The sequence below is a fragment of the Alexandromys fortis genome, unplaced genomic scaffold (genome assembly GCF_014885135.2).
Source record: "Alexandromys fortis isolate MF-2015 unplaced genomic scaffold, M_Fortis_MF-2015_v1.1 scaffold_56, whole genome shotgun sequence".
NCBI lineage: Eukaryota > Metazoa > Chordata > Mammalia > Rodentia > Cricetidae > Alexandromys > Alexandromys fortis.
In genome coordinates this window covers 696,821-717,847 of record NW_026067935.1, presented here as the reverse complement: position 1 = coordinate 717,847, position 21,027 = coordinate 696,821, and the positions used below count along the sequence as shown (strand labels likewise).

General features: G+C 43.5%; 1 protein-coding gene across 3 annotated transcripts in view; it reads left to right on the top strand.

Annotated features, from left to right (window-relative positions):
* The window catches only part of Tpst1 (tyrosylprotein sulfotransferase 1), a 54,206-nt gene that overhangs the window by 16,344 nt on the left and 16,835 nt on the right, over positions 1-21,027 (top strand). For all 3 annotated transcript variants that reach the window (XR_007592540.1, XM_050146416.1, XM_050146415.1), the window contains exons 2-3: positions 3,579-4,530; positions 17,986-18,184. Coding sequence is in view for 2 of the 3 variants with exons in the window: in XM_050146416.1 (XP_050002373.1) it covers positions 3,683-4,530; positions 17,986-18,184 (1,047 nt within the window). In the remaining variant the exon portion in view is untranslated. The remainder of the gene's footprint in view (positions 1-3,578; positions 4,531-17,985; positions 18,185-21,027) is intronic.

Below are 21,027 nucleotides of genomic sequence, written 5' to 3'. Positions count from 1 at the left end.
CCTTTTCTCCTTGACAGTGTTCGAATGCCTTCTCAGCGTGGGCTCTTGAGCTCAGCATGCCCTTCACTTCACGCTGCCTCACTCCTACTCATTCTTCAAATCGTAGCCTAAGTGCCACTTTGACAGAAAGACTGGTGGCTGGAGAGTGGGTTCAGTGGTTAAGAGCACTGCCTGTTCTTCCATAGGTCCTGAGTTCAATTCCCAGCCACCACATGGTGGCTCACAACCATCTGTAGTGAGATTAGATGCCTTCTTTTGGCCTGCACGCATGCATTGCTGATAGAATACTGCATATATAATAAGACACTGTATACTTAATAAGTAAGTTTTTTTTTTTTTAAAGGAAAGACTGATTTGAGGGAAGGCTTTAGTAATGTGCTTGCCTAGCAAGCACAAGGATGTGAATTTGACCCCCAGAACCCATGTAAAAAAAAAAAAAAAACAACGCCGAGTGTGGTGGTGCTTGCTTGTAATCCCAGTGCTGGGAAGGTAGAGACAGGTCTAGCCTCGGGGCTCCCTGGTTTGTCAGTGTGACAAGTGGTGAGTTCCAGGCCAAGAGAAATCTCTGTCTCAGGAGGTGGCTGGTGTTTCTGAGGATGACACCAAGGTTGACCTTTGACTTCTATATACAGACACACACTCACACACATCACACGCACACACACACGCACACGCACACGCGCGCACACACACACGCACGCACAAGGACAAACATTGAGTTGAGACATCTGGCACCAGCTGGTTATTTGGCCCTTTGGTTCTTTTGTTGTTGTTGTTGTTTGTTTAATGTGCATTGGTGTTTGACATGCATGTCTGTGTGAGGGAGTCAAATCTACTTGAGTTACAGACAGTTGTGAGCTGCCATGCAGGTGCTGGGAATTGAACTCAGGTCCTCTGGAAGAGCAGCCAGTTTTGTTAACCACTGAGCCATCTCTCCAGCCCCCTTCTTATATATATATTTTTTATGTCCTGCTGAGTTGTTTCCTGTATGTTTAAAATTGTCATGTTGTGTGTCATCCTTGGGCCTGTCGTTTGGGTGAAGCAGACCCTCGGCTCTATAGAATGCCCCCCTCTTCTAGTTTGGGAAGGTCCCCATCGTCCTTATAATATAGTTCTAATTTCATCAACCAGAACGTTGCTGTTCCAGGGTTGACTCTTACTCTGTTTTTTGTTTCTTGGTCTTCTTGCCATTGTTTTTTTTTTTTCCTTCCCATATACTCCCTTTTAAATTAAATCCTGGGATAACATCTTAGGAGTGCCTTCCATATAATGGTTACTATTTTGTATTAAGACTTTTTAGTGCTGTATTGCTACCAGTTGTCTTAATTAATGCTTTTTATTTGTAGTCTTTTTTTTTTATTTATTACGTATACAATATTCTGTCTTGTGTGTCTGCCTGCAGGCCAGAAGAGGGCATCAGATCTCATTACACATGGTTGTGAGCCACCATGTGGTTGCTGGGAATTGAACTCAGGACCTTTGGAATAGCAGGCAATGCTCTTAACTGCTGAGCCATCTCTCCAGCCCCTTGTAGTCTTTTTTAAATTAAGTCAATCTTTTTTTTTTAATCTCAGTGTATTTCTCAGGGTTCTTGATTGAAGTCTGTGCAATGCCTTACAGAATACTAGACGCTCCATTGCATCAAATGGATTAATAAATGAATAAACAAAAACCAGATTTTGGTTGGTATAGTTCGCTGAGACCATTAAACCATTTTTAATTATGTATTCATTTTTAGAAAACAGCTGTGTTGAGGTGTGATTTGCATGTCATAATACTCACCCATTGTTCAAGTTCAATGATTTTATTAGATTTTTAGTTGTGCAACTGTGACAACAGAACAGTCAGGAGATTTTCATCTACTGGACAAAGTCCATACTGCCTGTTGGCAGTTAAATTCCTGCTTCTGCGGACTCTTCTTTCTGTAAGCTTGTCCGTGTAGATACACTGTGTATGGGTGTATGGGTGTTTGATTAGTGCGTGGCTTATACCACTGAGACATTAAGCTCTTCCACCCATACATCTGGCCTGGAGCAGGGTAGCTGTCAAGTTCAGGCTGTTTGTACATCTACATCTTCCTTTCCCTTTTACTTTTTCCCTTTCCCCCTTCTCCTTCTTTAATTTTTTTTTTCAGACGGTATCTACTAGTCCAGTCTGACCTAGATCTCAGTATATAGCCCAGGCTAGCACCAAGCTCCTGGCATTTTACCTGCCCTCAAAGTCTTAGGATTGTAAATCTGAGCCATACAAACTTCTCCATTCCTGACTTCTTTGTGCCTGTGTTGCTCAGCGGTGCCATAGCCTCAGCCTTCTAGAGTTGCTCACTTTGTTCAGCTTGGCAGTGCACTTGGGCACACGTCTTGTTCCCCACCTTAGATTAACAAGCTCCCTCCACTTAAGAGCAAAAGCTACCAGTGCCAACTGTTCACTGTCCTGCTGCCCATGTTACCTACTGAGCTGGGGATGGCGGAGTTACAGACTCGCTGTTCTGACCTGCTTTTATAGTGTTCAGTTGTAAATGTTTTTAGGTTGTTTTAGTCCTTTGATTTCCAGAGCACTGAAAGGCCCAGTTGTTAATCAAGCTATAATTGCCGAGGGGAGGGGGGATTGGCTGCGTTGTCACTGGGCCAGAGCTGGAAGTCCTGACTCTCAGAATATATTCTCCTCCTCCTTTTCTAAGATTTTTAAAAATTTTTATTTTATGTGTGTGGGTATTTTGTCTATGTGTGTGTGTGTCTGTCTGTATATATGTATCACATGTGCCTGGCACCCGTGGAAGCCAGGAGAGTCCATCAGATCCCCTGAAACTGGAGTCATAGATGATTATTAGCCACCATGTGGGTGCTAGGAATTGGACCCATGTTCTCTGTAAGAGCAGCAGGATGGCTCAGCCATCTCCCCAGCCTAGAATGTATTTCATCTCTAGTATATCCAGTCACTTCTCCACATAGATATTTTTTTTTCTGTTTTAGTTAGCATCCTGCTGGAAAACAGAATCAGTAGGGTATGTTTAGAGAACACAGACACACACACACTCACACTGACTCTCTGCGGGTGGGGAGGATGGAACAGTGAGAAGATTGATGTGTATTTCTGTGTGTAGCAATTTGAATACAAGTGGAATGTATTTAATATTTGCTAAATTTGCTGTTAAAAATGGTTTTGTTTTTCTGTTATGAGCCAGGTGCATAGTTTCATGTTTGTTAAATAAAAAAAATGCTGTTTCTAATTATAAGCATTTTTTGTTTGTTTGAGGGGATGGGGCTCTCTTCTAGAGGGTCTTCATGGTAGGCAAGCACTCTGCCATTAGGCTGTATTCCCAGCATCTTTTTACTTTGAGGCAGACTTACGAAGTTGCCCACGCTGTCCTCGAATGTAGACTGGCCTTAATACAGTCTGCTGGTCTCAGCCTCCTGAGTAGCTGGGTTATAGACCTGCACCATGTGCCTCACTGTTTGCTCACATCTGTGGATCTTACATTCTTAGGAGAGTCAAGCATCCAGGTCGCTTCTGCTGCTTTCTGGCTAGAACCATTGCTGACTGGTACAATCATAATGTAATCTTTGTTTTTCTACCAGATGCTGACCATCTTTCTGAAGTAGAATCTCCATGGCCTGAACATTTCTTGACAAAAATAATTTTGAGTAAAATATATGTTTAAAAAGAAGATAACCACATCAAGATGGTGGGAAAACTGAAGCAGAACCTACTTTTGGCATGTCTGGTGATTAGTTCTGTGACAGTGTTTTACTTGGGCCAGCATGCCATGGAGTGCCATCACCGAATAGAGGAGCGCAGCCAGCCAGCTAGACTGGAGAACCCCAAGACGACGACTGTGCGACCTGACCTGGACAGCAAAGCCAACCAAACATTCACCTATCACAAAGATATGCCTTTAATATTTATTGGAGGTGTGCCCCGGAGTGGAACAACGCTCATGAGGGCTATGCTGGATGCACATCCTGACATCCGCTGTGGAGAGGAAACCCGCGTCATCCCTCGGATCCTTGCCCTGAAGCAGATGTGGTCCCGGTCCAGTAAAGAGAAGATCCGCCTGGACGAGGCTGGTGTCACTGATGAAGTGCTGGATTCTGCCATGCAAGCCTTCCTTCTGGAGGTTATTGTTAAACATGGGGAGCCAGCGCCTTATTTATGTAACAAAGATCCTTTTGCCCTGAAATCCTTGACTTACCTTGCTAGGTTATTTCCCAATGCCAAATTTCTCCTGATGATCCGAGATGGCCGGGCATCAGTGCATTCGATGATTTCTCGAAAAGTAACCATAGCGGGATTTGACCTGAACAGCTACAGGGACTGCTTGACCAAGTGGAATCGGGCCATAGAAACCATGTACAACCAGTGTGTGGAGGTTGGGTATAAAAAGTGCATGATGGTCCACTATGAACAGCTTGTCTTACAGCCAGAACGGTGGATGAGAACGCTCTTGAAGTTCCTCCAGATCCCATGGAACCATTCAGTTTTGCACCATGAGGAAATGATCGGGAAAGCTGGGGGAGTGTCTCTGTCAAAGTGAGTACATGCAGTGTTTGCAGTGTTTCTTCTTTCTGACCCTGTATTCAAATGATGGAGATGTAAAAGTGTGCCATTCACTCAGGCCACACACACACACACACACACACACACACACACACACGATACAGAGACAAGCTTCTGTGAGTCCAAGGCCAACCAGGTCTGTGAAGTGTTGCAGAGCAGTCAGGGCCACAGAGACCCTGTCTCAAGAAAGAAGAGAAAAGATATAGGCAAGTGTTTGTGCAGTGCTGGGGACAGGGCTGCTGGGCAAACCCTGTACTGAAGTCACATCACCAAGCTGAATTTAGAAAATGTCACAGGGACGGATAAGAACATCATTATCTCCTGCAGGTAGGAGGTTGATCAACCACAGAAAGAGCAAGGCCAGATTAGACTCCAGAGCTTGCCACTGGTGGTCTCTTGTATTTTTCCAAAGGACTGAACCGCATTCCTTGCTTCTTTGGGTATGTGAAAGATACATTGTGTTTTTACAAAAGGCTAGACAATCTCCAAAATTTGGGCACCTAGTTCATATAAGAAGATTGTTAGTTCAGTATGCATACAACAGTGATTTTAGCATTGGTGACATGCCAGTGTCTGCTTTCTTTCTCCTGAACTAGCTGTCCTGGCACTGATAATCTGTTGGTGACTTTTATTCCTACAGTGAGGTCATGCGTATAGAAGTTGCTGCTACATTCAGTAGAGTAGGGGCTGGAGAGACGGCTCAGTGGTTAAGAGCATTGTCTGTTCTTCCAGAGGACCCCAGTTCAAGTCCCAGCACCCACGTGGCAGCTCATGATTGTCTGAAACTCAAGTTCCGAGGAATCTATGACACCCTTACACAACAGACATGCAGGCAAAACACCAATGTACATAAAATACAAATAAATAAATTTTTAAAAAATTGAGGAGAGTAAATTGGTTATACTTAAATTTCACTTTTATTCCTATATATTCCCCTATAAAATTAAGATAAAAAAGCATATCACATACTTCCAGCATACAGTGGTACAGAATATCCATTCCTGCTCCACAGTGTAGGGAAGGGGCACAGTGAGGAAATAATGGACCAAAGCAAGACCAAAAACCAGTTAGGCTAACCCCAAACTCTGTGCGCTCTCTTTCTTCTTTGTGTATGTGTGTGTGTGTGTGTGTGTGTGTGTGTGTGTGTGTGTGTGTGTTTACTGGTGATCTTACTATTTTATTCTGGAAGCTCATTCATCTTTTTTAAAAAAAGATTTATTTGTGTGCTATGTGAGTGCAATACCAGTAGAGACCAGAAGAGGCTATCAGGTTGTCTGGAGTTGGAGTCAGGGTTGTGAACTGCTCGACATGGGCGCTGTTGGCCAAGCTTGGGTCCTTCCCAAGAGCAGCAGGCACTTTCACTTTGTCAGCTTTCCAGCCCCTCTTCCGTCTTATTTTCTGCAGCAATTAAAAAGAATGCATGATACTTTTCAAATTTTGATTAGATGATGGGTATGGTGGCATATGTCTTGACTCTCAGCTCAGGAGACAGAGTTTAAGACCAGCATGACCTATATAGTGAGTTCCATGCAAGCCAGTTGACACCCTGCTTAGTTGAGATCCTTCCTCAAACAAAACAACCCCCCCCAAAAACCTATCAAGATTTTATTTGAGGGTTTTTTTAAAAAATTGTTCATGTCATTGCTTGGAATATCACTATCTATGGAATAGCTTTTAAATGTGTTTCATAATCCCCGATTTATTCATGTTTTGTTTGATTATTTTTCTCATTACTCATTACGTTTTTCTGCTTATCTGTGCGCCAGACATTGTGAATATTACTATTTTGGGTCTTGGATATTTTTGTACTTTCTATAAATACTCTAAAAGTATTGAGCCTTGTTCTGGAGTTCATTTAAATTACTTGGCCAGATTGAGTGTTTAGAATTTTGTGTCTATGGTTTATTTGGTGAGTGAAAGAACTGCTTTATGCTTTCTACGAATAAGGCCTTCTTGAGTACTGTCTACTGGGTAGAGTTTCCCACCTGCTGGGTAGGAGCAGGCTCTGTTCTGTTGCCATAGAAGGGCTGGACAGAATTCCCTATGCATTGGTTTGCATGTTTTTCCCCCTTATCACAGCTCCAGAATCCCTCTGTCTCTGTTCTCAAAGCTCCAGCTACTCGCCTTTCGTTGGACTTTCTGTTCCATTTTTTTAAGTGTCTGCTGACCCAGCCTTCATGGTGGGACGTGTATCATATAGCCCAGAGTGGCCTTGAGCTCCCTATATAGTTGTATCAGTCAGGGCTCACTAGAGTAACAAAACTTATAGAATGATTCTCTCTGTCTCTGTGTGTGTGTGTGTGTGTGTGTGTGTGTGTGTGTGTGTGTGTGTAAAGAGGATTTATTGAAACGGCTTACAGGCTGCAGTCCAGCTAACCCAACAATGGCTGGCCGTGAATGTAAAGTCCAAGACTCTAGTGGTTGCTCAGTCCACAAATCTGGATGTGTCAGACGGTCTTTAGTGTATGCTGGAGTTCCAAAGAGGTTCCAGTGCCAGTGAAGGAATGAGTGTGCTAGCTAGCAAGGCCAGGGCAAGCAGACAAAGAGCAAAAGCTTTCTTCTTCCATGTCCTTAGATAGGTTTCCAGCAGAAGGTATGACCCCGATTAAAGGCGGGTCTGTAACGGAGGTTTCTCTCCTGTCCACCAGTTCCTGAATAACCACTCTGAGGCTTAATACTAATTACTTAAAACTGTTTGGCCTGTTAGCTCAGCCTTATTATTAACCAACTCTTACAATTTAAGTTAACTCATTTCTATTATTCTATATTTTACCATGAGACTTGTTGCTTTGTTCCTCTCATCTTGCTTCCCTTGCGACTGCTGGCTGGCGTCTCCCTCACTTCTGCCTTCTTTTTTTCCTGTCTCTCTGCTTGAATTTCCTGCCTGGCTCTATTCTGCCTGGCCATTGGCCAAATCAGCTCCTTTATTAACCAATGGTATTCACAGCATAAAGGAAGGCATCCCACATCACGAATCTTCCCACCTCAAGATCAAAGGTGTGTGTCTTCCTGCCTCAGAGGTCCAGACTAGAATTGGATTTACCCATTTCAAACCAAGCGAAAGGTCTCTCACAGGTGTGCCCTCCATTTCCTTTTTTTTTTTTTTTTTTTTTTGGTTTTTTTGGTTTTTCGAGACAGGGTTTCTCTGTGGCTTTGGAGCCTGTCCTGGAACTAGCTCTGTAGACCAGGCTGGTCTCGAACTCACAGAGATCCGCCTGCCTCTGTGCCCTCCATTTCTGTATTGTAGTTCACTCCAAATGTAGTCAAGTTGGCAACCAGAAATAGCCATCACAATAGTCAAGCGTGGTCTTGAATTTCTGACCCTCCTACTTATATTTCTGGACTGTTGGAACTTCAGGAACGTGCCACCAATCCTTCCTGTCTTCCTGTCATGTGTTAATATGTTCTTGTTTTTATAGTTGCAGCTTTCCTGTTCTGAGTGCACAATTTTCTGCTCTGTATCTGTAACATGATTGTGTTACTTTTCAGTACGTATTCCTAATGTGTAGAGGCTGAAAGAAACCTAAGGCTTTTGTTCTCTTAACAACTGCGTCTCAGCCATCTTGGCTGCTTGTGTAATAACAGCTTCTGGACTCCATGCAAGGGTCATGGTTACTGCCGTTTCATTGGAAACCCAGTATCATTTATCACATTATTTGAGTGCAGACTTTTCTGTTATTGTTTTATCATAGGTTCACAACATTGTAAATGCGCATTAAGTTGATTTAATAGGAATCGAGGAAAGAGGCCTCTCCAAATGGTTTTAAATGTTTTGCTGGGGACTGGAGTGGTGGTTCAGTGGTTAGAGCACTTGCTGCTCTTACAGAAAACCAAGTTCAGTTCCTGGACTCCCAGTGAATGATTCACAACTTCTCCAGTTTCGGGGGCTCTGATGTTCTCTTCCGCCTCCACTGACAGCTGCACACATGAGGTGCACACATACAATCAACAATCAAATAAATAAATATCAGTAAATCTTCAAAGAAAGACTGAAATGAGGCTGGGAACTAGCTGTTCTTCCTGACTCTCATCATGGCTTACAGCAGTATGTAATTCCAATTCCAGGGGGATCCTAAGCCCTTTTCTGGCCTCTGTACATATCAAGCACACACATGGTGCACATACATACATGCAGGCAAAACATTCATATACATAAAATAAAAATAAATCAATCATAAAATGTTTTCTGGAGACCAGTGAGTTATCAGCAGAGAAGGGTGCTTTCCATATCCACGGAAGGAGAGAGCCACTTCTTCCAAGTCCTCTTGCCTCCATACTCGTCCTTGCACGGTCTCCTAAAAATGCAAATGATAAAAACCGATTCTGAAAACGTTTCCTGGGCAGGTGAGATGACTCTGGCTAAGTCAGTCGTGTGTTCAAGGCTGATGACCCGAGTTTCATTCTGATCCTGGGACCCAACGGGTAGAAGAAAACTGACTGGGGGCTGGAGAGATGGCTCAGAGGTTAAGAGCACTGACTTTCCTTCCAGAGGTCCTGAGTTCAATTCCCAGCAACCACATGATGGCTCACAACCATCTGTAATGAGATCTGGTGCCCTCTTCTGGCATGTAGGCACACATGCAGACAGAACATTGTATACAGAATAAATAAATCTTTAAAAAAAAAAAAGAAAACTGACTCCTTACAAGCTGTCCTCTGATCTTCATACGCGCAACACACGCACACACACACACACACACACACACGCACACACACGCTCACACGCAAAATAAACAAGTAATAATTAAAAACAAAATAGTTTGCTGTTTAGGGTGACATAAAAAAAGATGATGCAGGGAAGAACTGGGATTTTCTTCTTCCGTGTGAGAAACACACACGTACACAACCTACAGGAAAATAACCAAACCTGTGAGCATCAAGTTTTTTAGAAATCTAGAAATTACATAAAAGCTCAAAACATCTAGGGGGCCGGAGAGATGGCTCAGCAGGTAAGAGCACTTGTTGCTCTTGGAGAGGAGCCTTGGGTTGGGTTCCAAGCTCTCCAAGCCTCTGATAACTGTCACTCTGGCTACAGAGAGTCCGACACTCTTCTGGCTGCAGCAACAGTGCATGACATCTATGCAGGCAACACGCATACATGTAAAATAAGCATCTATTAAAAACATCTTGGGGAGTACTTATTCATAAAATACCTGAATTTCATGGGAAGGGTGATACTTATGGTTTTTTATTTTTATTTTTTAATTTACCTCAGCCCTGATCATCATTCTATCAGCTGGGCTGAATGGACAGCCTGAATTGGTACCTGTTTGCTTTTTTGGTAGTTCCTTTGAAAAGGTCTCTCTGTTCCTTTTGACCCAGAGCTCGTTTGCCCCTGAAGCTGCTGAGAATAATTGAGGCCTGTTACCAGAAACATCTAGGGGTTTTGGCATGCTGCCTGAGGCAGTAGATAACAATGTGGACAAACTCCAGAAACCCTGAACTTGTACAAGGTCTCTGACGTGTTCCTGCCAGCGCATATGGCCAAGGTCCTGGACTTGCATGCATGCCTGCCTGGAGAGGACTTCTGGCTGGTCCCAAGGCTCCACAGAAACAGAAAACACAGGCAAGGGCAGAGTTAGAAACCAGCTGCCTGAATGCTGTGCCCCAAACACACACAGAGCTCTTGTGAGTTTAGGCATATAAAAAACTTTATCTAGTCAGGCAATGGTGGAACAAGTCTTTAATCTCAGCACTCAGTATTCAGAGGCAAGCAGATCTGAGTTCAAGGCCAACCTGGTCTACAGAGTGACTTCCAGGACTGCCTGAGCTACACAGGAAAAAACAAACAGAAAGAAACTCTGTCTGGTTGTTGACTAACCACCAGTTTGACAAACACAGACTTCAGTGCCACACACACATCAAAAAAGAAACGCAGACTTTGTAGAGTCCATTCTGAAGAAAGTTATACACTAAGCAGCAACTAGGGCAAAGTGGAGTGTGTGTTCATTTATGTGAGGTACATCTATGTGCTGATGCTCATGTGTATGTGTGCCTGTGGAGAAGTCACTGTGGGTGGGTTCTCAATCGCGGTCACCGTGGTTCTGAGCCCCAGGGATCTGCCTGTGTCTCCTGCCCCAGCTCTACGATTGTAAGCACGTGCTGTTTTACATCAGACTCATCTCCACACTTGCAAGGCAAACGTTCCAGGGATGGAGCCAGCTTCCAGGCCCTGACATATTTATTTATTCATTTGTTTTTAAATTAACAACAAGCCAGAAGCAGGTAGATCTCTGTAATTTCAAGGTCAGCTTGGTCTGGTGATAGTGAGTTCCAGAACAGCCAGGTTTATAAAACCCTGACTCAAACAACAACAAACAAAAAAACCAAAGACATCAACCTAAATCCAATTATGAGTCTGTTGGTTTCCCTTGCTGCTTAGTTGAGTTTTTTGTTTTGTCTTGTTTTTGTCTGTTTAACCCAAGCCAGGGCCATTTTGGGAAGAGGGAACTTCAGTTGAGAAAACGCCTCCCAGGGGCCCTGTAGAGATGGCTTCCAGCTAAGAGCATTTACTGTTCTTGTAGAGGATCCTGATTCAGTCCCCAGGCCCCACACAGTGCTTTATAACCATCTGCAGCTCCAGTTCCAGGGGATCTAACGCCTTCTGATGTCCACAGCACTCAACACATGTGGTGCACATACATGCACTCAGGCAAAACAGTGACACACGCAGAATAAAATGAGGAAGTCTAAAAATTAAAGAGAAAACATTTGCGGGACTAATGATTGTTTTGGGCAGTACCACCCTTGTGCAAGCCGTCCTTGGTTCTGTAAGAAAGCAGGCTGAGCAAGCCATGGAGAGAGCAGTTCAGCAAACAGTGGCGTCCATCGTCTCTGCTACAATTCATGCCTCCTCCAGGTCCCTGCCCTGTTTTAGTTCCTGCTCCGACTGCTCTCAGGGATGGACTGTGATTGGGATGTGTAAGCCAAATAAATCCTTTCCTCCCCAAGTTACTTTTGGTCACGGTGTCTTATCATAGCAACAGAGAGCAAATCAAGACAGTTCACATACGGGATTTTAGTTAGCGTTTTAGCACTGGCCCCTTGTGTTACTCCTCAAGTCCAGAACAGGCTCTGCAGAATTGTAAGCAGCATTGAACCTCAGTGATTGTCACTTCATGCTGGAGGGCCAAAGCAGACCGTGCTAGCGAGGGAACATTTGAGAAACGGGGTGCAGTGTTTTTATAACCACATTAGGTCGTTAAAAAAAATGAAATCAGATTTGCTGTTTGCAAAGAATGCAGGGCTGGCTGGCCACACACCATGATGTTGCTCCACAGAGAAAATAAGACGACCAGGGACGAACTGCAGCGCGGCTGCTTTGTCTCCACACAGAAGAATAAAGGCTGAGGCACGGCCCGCGTGTGGGGGAGCTGAAGAGTAGACCACGGGAGGCTGTTTTCTCCTTATTCTTGCCTTGGCCGTTCCTGTAAACTGAGACATGCCCTTTCTTTCTGAAGTATAGAAGCAGATTTCCCCAGTTTCTTCTATTCAGTAGATGAGGAGAAATAATCAGATATAAAATATTTAAAGCAGTCATGAAAATGCATTTTTATTCATTTCATTCTAGAGACAATCACTGATTTTATAGGATGGATATTGAATTTAAACAGATTGATTAGGATCAAAGAAACTAAAGGTGGTGAAGAGATGTCATATAGAAGGTGATTATAACTAGATTATATCCAACCATTAGAGAACAGGTAGTCTAATGTTACATAAATCACGTTAGGTCATGAGAGAGGGAAGTATTGTGGCTGACTCCTGTAATCCAAGCACACGAGCTAGAGCAAGGAGGATCAGGAGTTAAAGGTGCCAGGGTCTGATACATGGAGAATTGGAAGCTGTCTTAGTCAGGGTGACTGCTAGCTGTGATGAGTCATCCTGACCAAAAGCAAGTTGGGGAGAAAGGGTTTATTTGACTTGCACTTCCACATTGCTGGTCAACACCAAAGGAAGTCAGGACAGGAACTCAAACAAGGGAGGAACCTGGGGGCAGGAGCTGATGCGGAATCCATGGAGGAGTCTGCTCATGGTCTTGCTCCTCCTCATGGTTTGCATAGCCTGCTTTCTTACAGAACCCAGGACCAGCAGCCCAGAGATGGCACCACCCACAGTGGGCTGGGCCTTCCCCGTCCATCACTAGTTTAGAAGGTGCCCCATAATTGATTTTATGGAGGCTTTTTCTTAGTTGAGTTTCTCACCTCTCAAATGACTTTAGTTTGTATCAGGTTAACATAAAACTACCCAGGACAGACACCAATGGGGCTACTGAAGACCTTATCTCAAAAGCAAAGAAAAATCAGGGAAGGGGGTAGAAAAATGACTCAGTAATTATTAGGGAGTACTGCTTTTGCAGAGGACCCGAGTTACCCCAGCACCCATGTCAAGGCACTTCGCAAGCACCTGTAATTCCAATCCCAAGGACTGTATTGTGTGTTGTTTTAATGTCAACTTTCCACGAGTTGGACTCACCTGAGTAGGGAACCTTACCCGAGGAACTGTCCTGTTGGCCCTGATTGATGTGGGAAGACCCACCCCACTGTAAGCGGCACTTCTGGTGGGAGCCCAGATACAGGGACGGGGAGGCTTCTGGATCCAGTGCCCTCCTCCGACCTGTGTGCACGACCACACATGGGACGCACAGACATGCTTGCAGGAAGGGACCCATATGCATAATAACTAAATTTTTTTCTTTATTTTTTTGAGACAGGATCTCTCTGATAAGCTCTGCCTGTCCTGGAATTCATTTTGTAGACCAGGCTAGCCTCAGATTCAGAGATCTGCCTTCCTCTGCCTCCCAAGTGCTGGGACTAAAGGCATGTGCCACTATTGCCTAGCTTTAAGAAAAAAATTTAAATCTTTTAAAAAATGTCATTTCATGAAACCTTTATTTAGTCACAATTTGCAGTGGAAATTGTGGGAAGGAAATTTCAGATAAATTTTTAAAATGTCTGCCAGATGCTCAAACCATAAACAATAGCAATGAAAGGAATTCAACTGTATATCAAAGACTGGTAAGATAGCATGACCAAATAACTTTTATTTTAGCAACTGTCAACATAATTTACTCAATCTGTGGATTAAAGAATAAAGACCCACCTGATTATATCCTTCAGTTCCGAGCTTTCTTGGTTAAAATTTATTTGTCTTAAGAAGGAAGCGATAAACTTGAAATGTAACCATTACTTTTATTTCCTGTGTTTTTATTGCACATCCTATTCCGTGCTGGGTAGTGCCCCCACGATGGGCGACAGTGCTAACGAGACACACACAGCACAGCTTCCTCTCCTGGGACTCTTACTAGCACTGAGAGGCCATCCTACAAGTATGTTAAAAGACAAGTGTTTTGTGAAATGGTAATAAACACTGGACGACAAGCCGTAAGGCAGAGAGATGGCTATTTGTGGGAGCGGCTGGAGGAATGTCAGGAAAAGCCTGTGCCATCTGAGTGGAGAGGTGCGGGGCAAGTGGATGAAGCAAGAAACAAAGCAAGATAAAGGCTATATATGAAGTAAGAAAACCGTGTGTTAGAGGCTTTAATGAAGAAGAGAAAGAAAGAAAGAAAGAGAGAGAGAGAGAGAGAGAGAGAGAGAGAGAGAGAGAGAGAAAGAGCAGTGATGAGAACAGGAGTTGTAATCTGCCTGGCTACATGTGATGCTCTGCCTCAAAAACCAAACAGTAATAACCTGACATGCCTTAATTGCCTTCAGTCTGCAGGTTTCCAGGTGCTCCATTCCTTTCTTTACCATGCATTTAAATTTGTAAAATTTTTATTTTATGGCTCTATATTATATGTCTGTGTTTGTGTCTTGGTGAGTGTATGTCGCATGTGTGCTGGGAGCTGCTTGGTGTGAGTGCTGGGCACTGAGCCCAGGTACTCTGCAAGGGTAGGGAACACTCCTAACTGAGCTGTCTACCACACATTGAAGGTTTTGTTTTATTTGTTGAGAGAGGCACACTGTGTAGCCTTGGCTGACCTGGAACTAGACATAGCCAGCCTCAGACTTTACAGATCCACACTTCCTGAGTGCGGGGTATTTTTATTTTTGTGTGTTTCTATGTCTCTCTGTGTGTGCCTTGTCTGTTTGGGCCTGTGGAGACCAAGAAGGGTTGATGGAGCCCCTAGAGCAGAGTTTCTCAACCTGTGGATCTCGACCCCTTAGGGGTCAAATGACCCTTTCATGGGAGTTGCCTAAGATGACCGGAAAACACAGATATTTATGTTAAGATCCACAACAGGCTGGATCGATGGCTCAGGGTTTAAGAGCACTGGCTGCTCTTCCAGAGGTCTAAGTTCAATTCCCAGCATCATATTGTGGATCACAGCCATCTGTAGTGAGATCTGATGTCCTCTTCTGGCCTGCAGGGATACATGTAGATAGAGCACTCATATACATAAAAATAAATAGATCTGAAAAAAGATTCATAACAGTAGCAAGATTACAGTTATGAAGTAGTAATGAAAATAATTTATGTTTGGGGTCACAGAACATGAGAAATGTATTAAAGGGTTGCAGCATCAGGAAAGTTAAGCACTGCCCTGGAGCCACCTGTTGTGTTGGCTGGAAAGGGAGTGCGGATCTCCTGCAAGAGCAGCAGCAGTATTACCTTAGAGCCTTCGCCAGCCATTTTTTTTAACTATATACTTTATTTTTGAAGGATACATAATCGTCTGAAATGTTATTTGTGGCATGCTGATCCCCCCCACACACACACACACATTTTTCTCAGTTCTATACTCTATACCAGTTGGCAGCTGAACCTAGAGGCTTAGGCAGTCTGATTTGGCAACGTTATTCATCAGTGCGTGGTTCTCTTTCTTTTGTGATGTTAGCAGCTCTTGATCTTTGGTGCCTAGATTTATCAGTTTGCTCTATCTTGCATCTTTTTATAGTCTGATTTCTATTTCTCTTTCATATGTTAGTGATAAAATTTTATTATCCCACTGCTGGTTTGTTAGCCTTTGTTCATGAGTCTTTGTGTGCACATGCCCACACGTGTAAACAATTATGCTATAAATATCATCTGTATGTAGCACATATTTTTAGGTTTAGATATTTTGCTTTATGTGTATGATTTCTGTCTGTGTGTATGTATGTTCACCATCTGCGTGCCTGGTGCCTGTGGATGTCAGAATAGGGCGCCACCTGGAACTGGAGTTACAAATAGTTGTGAGTTGCCATGTGGGTACTGGGAGGTGAATCTTGCTCCTTTGCAAGAACAAGTGCCCTTAACTACAGAGCCATCATTCCTGCCTCCAATATAACACGCTTTTAAAAAGATTTTATCTATGCATATGTGTGTGTCTTTGAGTACACCTGTGTGCTTTGTGGGTACACACCCAGGCCAGAAGAGGATGCTAGATCATCTGGAGCTGGAGTGACAGGCAGTGGTGAGCCACCCAAAGTGCGTGCTAGGACTTGAACTCTGGTCCTCTTTAAGAGCAGCAAGTGCTCTTAGCTACTGAATTTCTGGTATAGATACATTTAAAAGTATTTTGACTAGGCGGTGGTAGCACACGTCTTTAATCCCAGCACTCAGGAGGCAGAGGCAGGTGGATCTCTGTGAGTTCGAGGCCAGCCTGGTCTGTAAGAGCTAGTTCCAAGACAGGCTCCAAAGCTACACAGAGAAACCCTGTCTCGAAAAACAAAGCAAAAACAAACAAACAAACAAAAAACCAAAAAGTATGTTTGTTAGAATTATTAAAATTACATGTATTTATTTATGTGTGTGTCTGTGTATATACACATGACACTGTGTGTATGTATGGAACTCAGAGGACAACTTGTAGGAATTAGTAGGTTCTGGGGATAGAGCGCAAGACATCAGGTTTGGTGACAAGTGCCTTTTACTGACTTAGCTATCTTCCTGGTCCTAAGCATTTTAAAACCATCTTTCACAAAGACAAAACCTGAACATTTTCTAATACTAGTCTTTAAAAATATGGCTATTGGTGGCATTTCATGGTGTATTTCCCTGTGGTCATCTGGCTTGGTTTCTTGACTTCTATTCTTCCTCTTTGCATGTCCACTCCAACATGGATGCTTCAGATGGAGGACTTGAGTTCTGGTAGTTAGTTGCTGCACACTGATTCAGCTGCGGCTTGACAGACAGCCTGACTGTGGATGTGGGCTCATATTCCGATATGCCACAAAAGCCATTGCCCCGGTTTGAGCTGAATACATAGCTCAGACAAGCTGTCTGTGCCCTTAACAAGCCAGGATGTCATGCTCCTAGCTTCTTTTGTTAAAGTGTGGATTACCTGAGAAGAGGTGTTGACTGAAACTGGTCAGTATGTTTGGGGCTTCTTTCCTCATGCAATTTGGAGGTTGTCTTATAGAGATGCTAATTCAGGGCCTACCTGACTGCTAGATGCAGACGTGATGAGAGCCCAGGCACCTGGTTGCCTAGGCAACAGCCTTTGTGTGTTCCCGCTCATTTGGTGTGGGTATATAAGATGTTTGGACAATAAACGGAGATTCTGGCCTTTTCCATGATGACGGTGTAAGCTGTGTCTGGTTATTCCTCGCGACTCCGTTCCAGTCTAGTTAGAGAATCTGTGTTGGACCCAAACGGGCTCTGACATGTGGATAGCTTTAGTAGTGGGTGCTGAGAGAGGCTGGACTCTCATGACCCATCGATGGGGCGCTGGCTGGTTCATGTTGGTTAGGTTTTTTTGTTTTGTTTGTTTGTTTGTTTTTGAGACAAGTTTCTCTGTGAAGCTTTGGAGCCTGTCTTGGAACTAGCTCTTATAGACCAGGCTGGCCTCGAACTCACAGACATCCACCTGCCTCTGCCTCCCGAGTGCTGGGATTAAAGGCTTGCGCCACCACCACCAGGCTGGGCTGTGGGTTTTGAATCACTCCAGTGTGTCAGATACTGTGTTTTAAGGTTCCGGGGAGACAGAGTGCCAGAATGGTAACTGAAACCCTAGTACATGTCAAGACCACATGTTGCCTGCTTTCTAAGACTGAAGGAAACACTTGTCTGCTGCCCATTCTTTTACATTTTTATTATGTTTATTAGTGTGTGTGTGTGTGTGTGTGTGTGTGTGTTAGAGAGAGTGTGTATGTTAGTGAGTGTACAAGGGCACATTGTTTGGCTCAGCGGGGAGAGAGAATAAATAGTGACACTCTTTATGAGTCGGATGACAAGTTTTGAGAGTTAGTTCTGTTAAGTGCTGAGCCATCTCAGCAGCCTGACAAAGAATTTAAAGCTATCAAATAGAATTTACAATTGTTTAACTCTTTTCTCTTTTTGTCCCATGCAGTCAGGCTGACCTCTGACTTGCTTTTACACACTGGGATAATCTGGAATTCCTGATCCTCCTGCCTCTGCTTTTGGAGTGCTGAGATTATAGGTTGATACCGCCATGTTTTTGTTTTGTTTAGATTTTTTGTAAGTAATTGTTCATTTTTTTTTCAGAGTGGAAAGATCAACAGACCAAGTCATCAAGCCTGTCAACATGGGGGCTCTAGCAAAGTGGGTTGGGAAGATACCCTCAGATGTTCTACAAGACATGGCAGTAATTGCACCCATGCTTTCTAAACTTGGATATGATCCATATGCCAATCCCCCTAACTACGGAAAACCTGACCCCAAGATCCTTGAAAACACCAGAAGGGTAAGTGAGATTCTCAAAGTAACTAAGGAAAGACATGGAATTTGGCTTTGAGTAGATTTTTCTTGCTTTGTTTCTAACTTTTTATGACCAGGAAATTATTTCAAATTACCATTGTTCTAACTTGCTGAATGCTTTATCATCAGAGGTCTGCAATGTCAGCAAAACCCTTCTTTCAAAGAGCTGTGGGGACAGTTGAGTCACTGCTCTGCTCAGCTTGTAGGATGTTGTCCTTTGACTCCCATTTGCATGGTGACATTTGTTCCCATAGCTGATTACCCCAAATTTGCACAAACAACAGAATTATCTGGCTTTGTAAGGAACACTTTACTTTTAAGGCTTTGTTTAGCTGAGGTGTGATTTCTTGACCCCTGAGGGCAGATGTTATACTATCCCCTGCTGGGGAGATGGCGCAGTCCTTAAAGCTTGTTGTGCAGAAGTCAGGCCTTGGGTTCAGTCCCCAGAACATAATTATGGGTGTGGGGTTCTCTGCAGACTCCCCAGGATGATGGTTTCTGTAATTTTAGGGGGGAAATGGCTCGTGACATTAATCCAGGGATTAAAGGTGTGCGCCACCACCGTCTGACTGTTGGTTGTGTTTTATGAACTGTGTTTTCTGAAAGCTTTATTGTTTCACATATTGAAGTTTTGAACTGCAGTTTGCTAAACAGCAAGCCAGCATTAGTCTAGCCTCTCACTTCGCAATCCCTGACAGTCTTTTTGTAATGGGCTGGTAACTGGTAGCTTTCTCCTGTGCACAAGACTAGATGGGATTTCCGTAAATTAAGACAGGTGTGTCAGTAATATTTCAAGGTTTCCAGGACAGGATTCAGTACAGTTTCACATGTGCAAGTTGTCTTGGCTAGATTATTTTTGGCTTTCTTGAGTGGTAGTTGAGAAGAATGCTGTGGTTTGAACCCATGTGATTCGAGAATGCGTTTTATGCCCACTGTGGCTTTTGAAAGGGTTTCATAATGCATCCTGGGGGGTCGAGAATTGAGAAAGAAAAGATGAATTCCATTTTTGATCCCTTTGTAATAATGTATGCAATACTAACATGCTTAGATTTTTGTTTCTCATTTTTCTTTTACTGTGTGTATGGCATGCACGTGGAAGTCAGAGGACAACTCTGGAGAGGGTTCTCTCCTTCCACTTTTATGCAGGTTCCAAGAATCACACTCAGCTTGCCAGACTGCCAGCCATTGGAAACTAGTGAGCCTTCTTGCTAACCCCATCCTTGTCTTTTGAATTTGAATTTCATTGTCTGTCTCACCGGTTAGCTGCATTTCAAACCAAATCCTGTGTATCTTCAAAACTTTTTTTTTTTCTGTTTTGCTTTGGTTTTTGCCTTTGACAACTCAGATCTGATAATATGCAGCAGTCGTGAGCTGTATCATGATCATATAGTTCCACAGACATCTCCAATGCAGAGTCTGGTGGCTGCCTGCAGAAGTCGTGCCTTTACTTATGCTGGGGAGAGAGGAGGACGGGGTAGGAGAACAATCACATTTTGACTGGGAATGTAGAAATCCCCATCTGCAGACCTAAAAATGCTGGTTTTCACAGAGTGTACGAAGCCCAGGAGTCAGGATGTCTGAGTCAGCACATCTTAGGGATACATTGCCCAATTCTAAATCAAAATCATGTGTGTTGAGGTTGCCCTGACTCACACAGTAAGCTGGAAATGAGATACTAACGCATCCCATGCCCTGTTCCCACCACTCTCTAATCCCCAGATTGTGGCACACTTTTATAAATGATGCTCCCTGGGTCACATTTCAGCTTCTCCCTCTTCCATACTTTTTTTAAAAAATCTTTTTAGACCTAGGAATTTGTTTAAGAATATGACCAAATATATTCCCTTCCTCAGAAATACAGGCTTATGCATACATTGAATTTCAGTGAACACAGTTTTAAGTTTCCTGTTTCATAGTGTTCTTGTCAAGCTCATCCACCCTCAAGGCTTTAATTATTTTTATTATAACCCATTTGCTTATGGCTGTCATTCTTGGGGTTTTCTGAGGAGAGACTTTGGCTGAGCTGAAGGTTCATTGTTCCTAACTGCTACTTGGGTACATGAAAGAACCTCATATCCAGTGTGCAAAAAAACTTACTGTCTAAACTTCTTGCTGGCTAGAGAGTTAGCTGCACCTGTTCCCAGCTAGAAGAAATGCAGACTAGGTAACAGGAGTGCAGCTGTGACGGCCTGCATGCTGCCAGCCATAGAGCAGGTAGGAGTTGGTGCACACAGGGCAAGCCTGATGTTGTTTAAAGACCTGGTTGTTAAACTTAAGAGTCAGGATGTTGTTTGTAGCATGTTTTACCTGCAGATAAAACATTAGTTCACATAAATAATTTAAAAAGAAAAGCTATGTAACAGTAATAATTGAAGAGGTCATGAATTTGGGAGGAGTAGGGGAGACGTGGGGAGAAGATGGGGTAAAGGTGTTGTAAATGCAGAACTCGTGTAGGAGATCCCCCCCAAATAAAGATAAGTGTTTCTCTCTTTTTTTTTTAAATTTATTTATTTATTTTTGGTTTTTCGAGACAGGGCTTCTCTGTGTAACAGTTTTGGCTGTCCTGGAACTCCCTTTATAAACCAGATTGCCTCGAACTCATGGTGATCTGCCTGTCTCTGCTTCCCAAGTGCTGGGATTAAAGGCCTGGGCCACAACCCCCAGCTTTGTTTCTCATTTCAAGAAAGCAAAGAGTAGCTCCAAGTATGAATGGTGTAGCCCTACTCCACCGTAGCGAGAAAAGAGGAAGTCGTAGTTGGTGGGAAAGCAGGGGTCAGGGTGCAGAAGGCACAGTACAAGACAAGGGGGAGCTTGCAGTGAGTGAGGAGA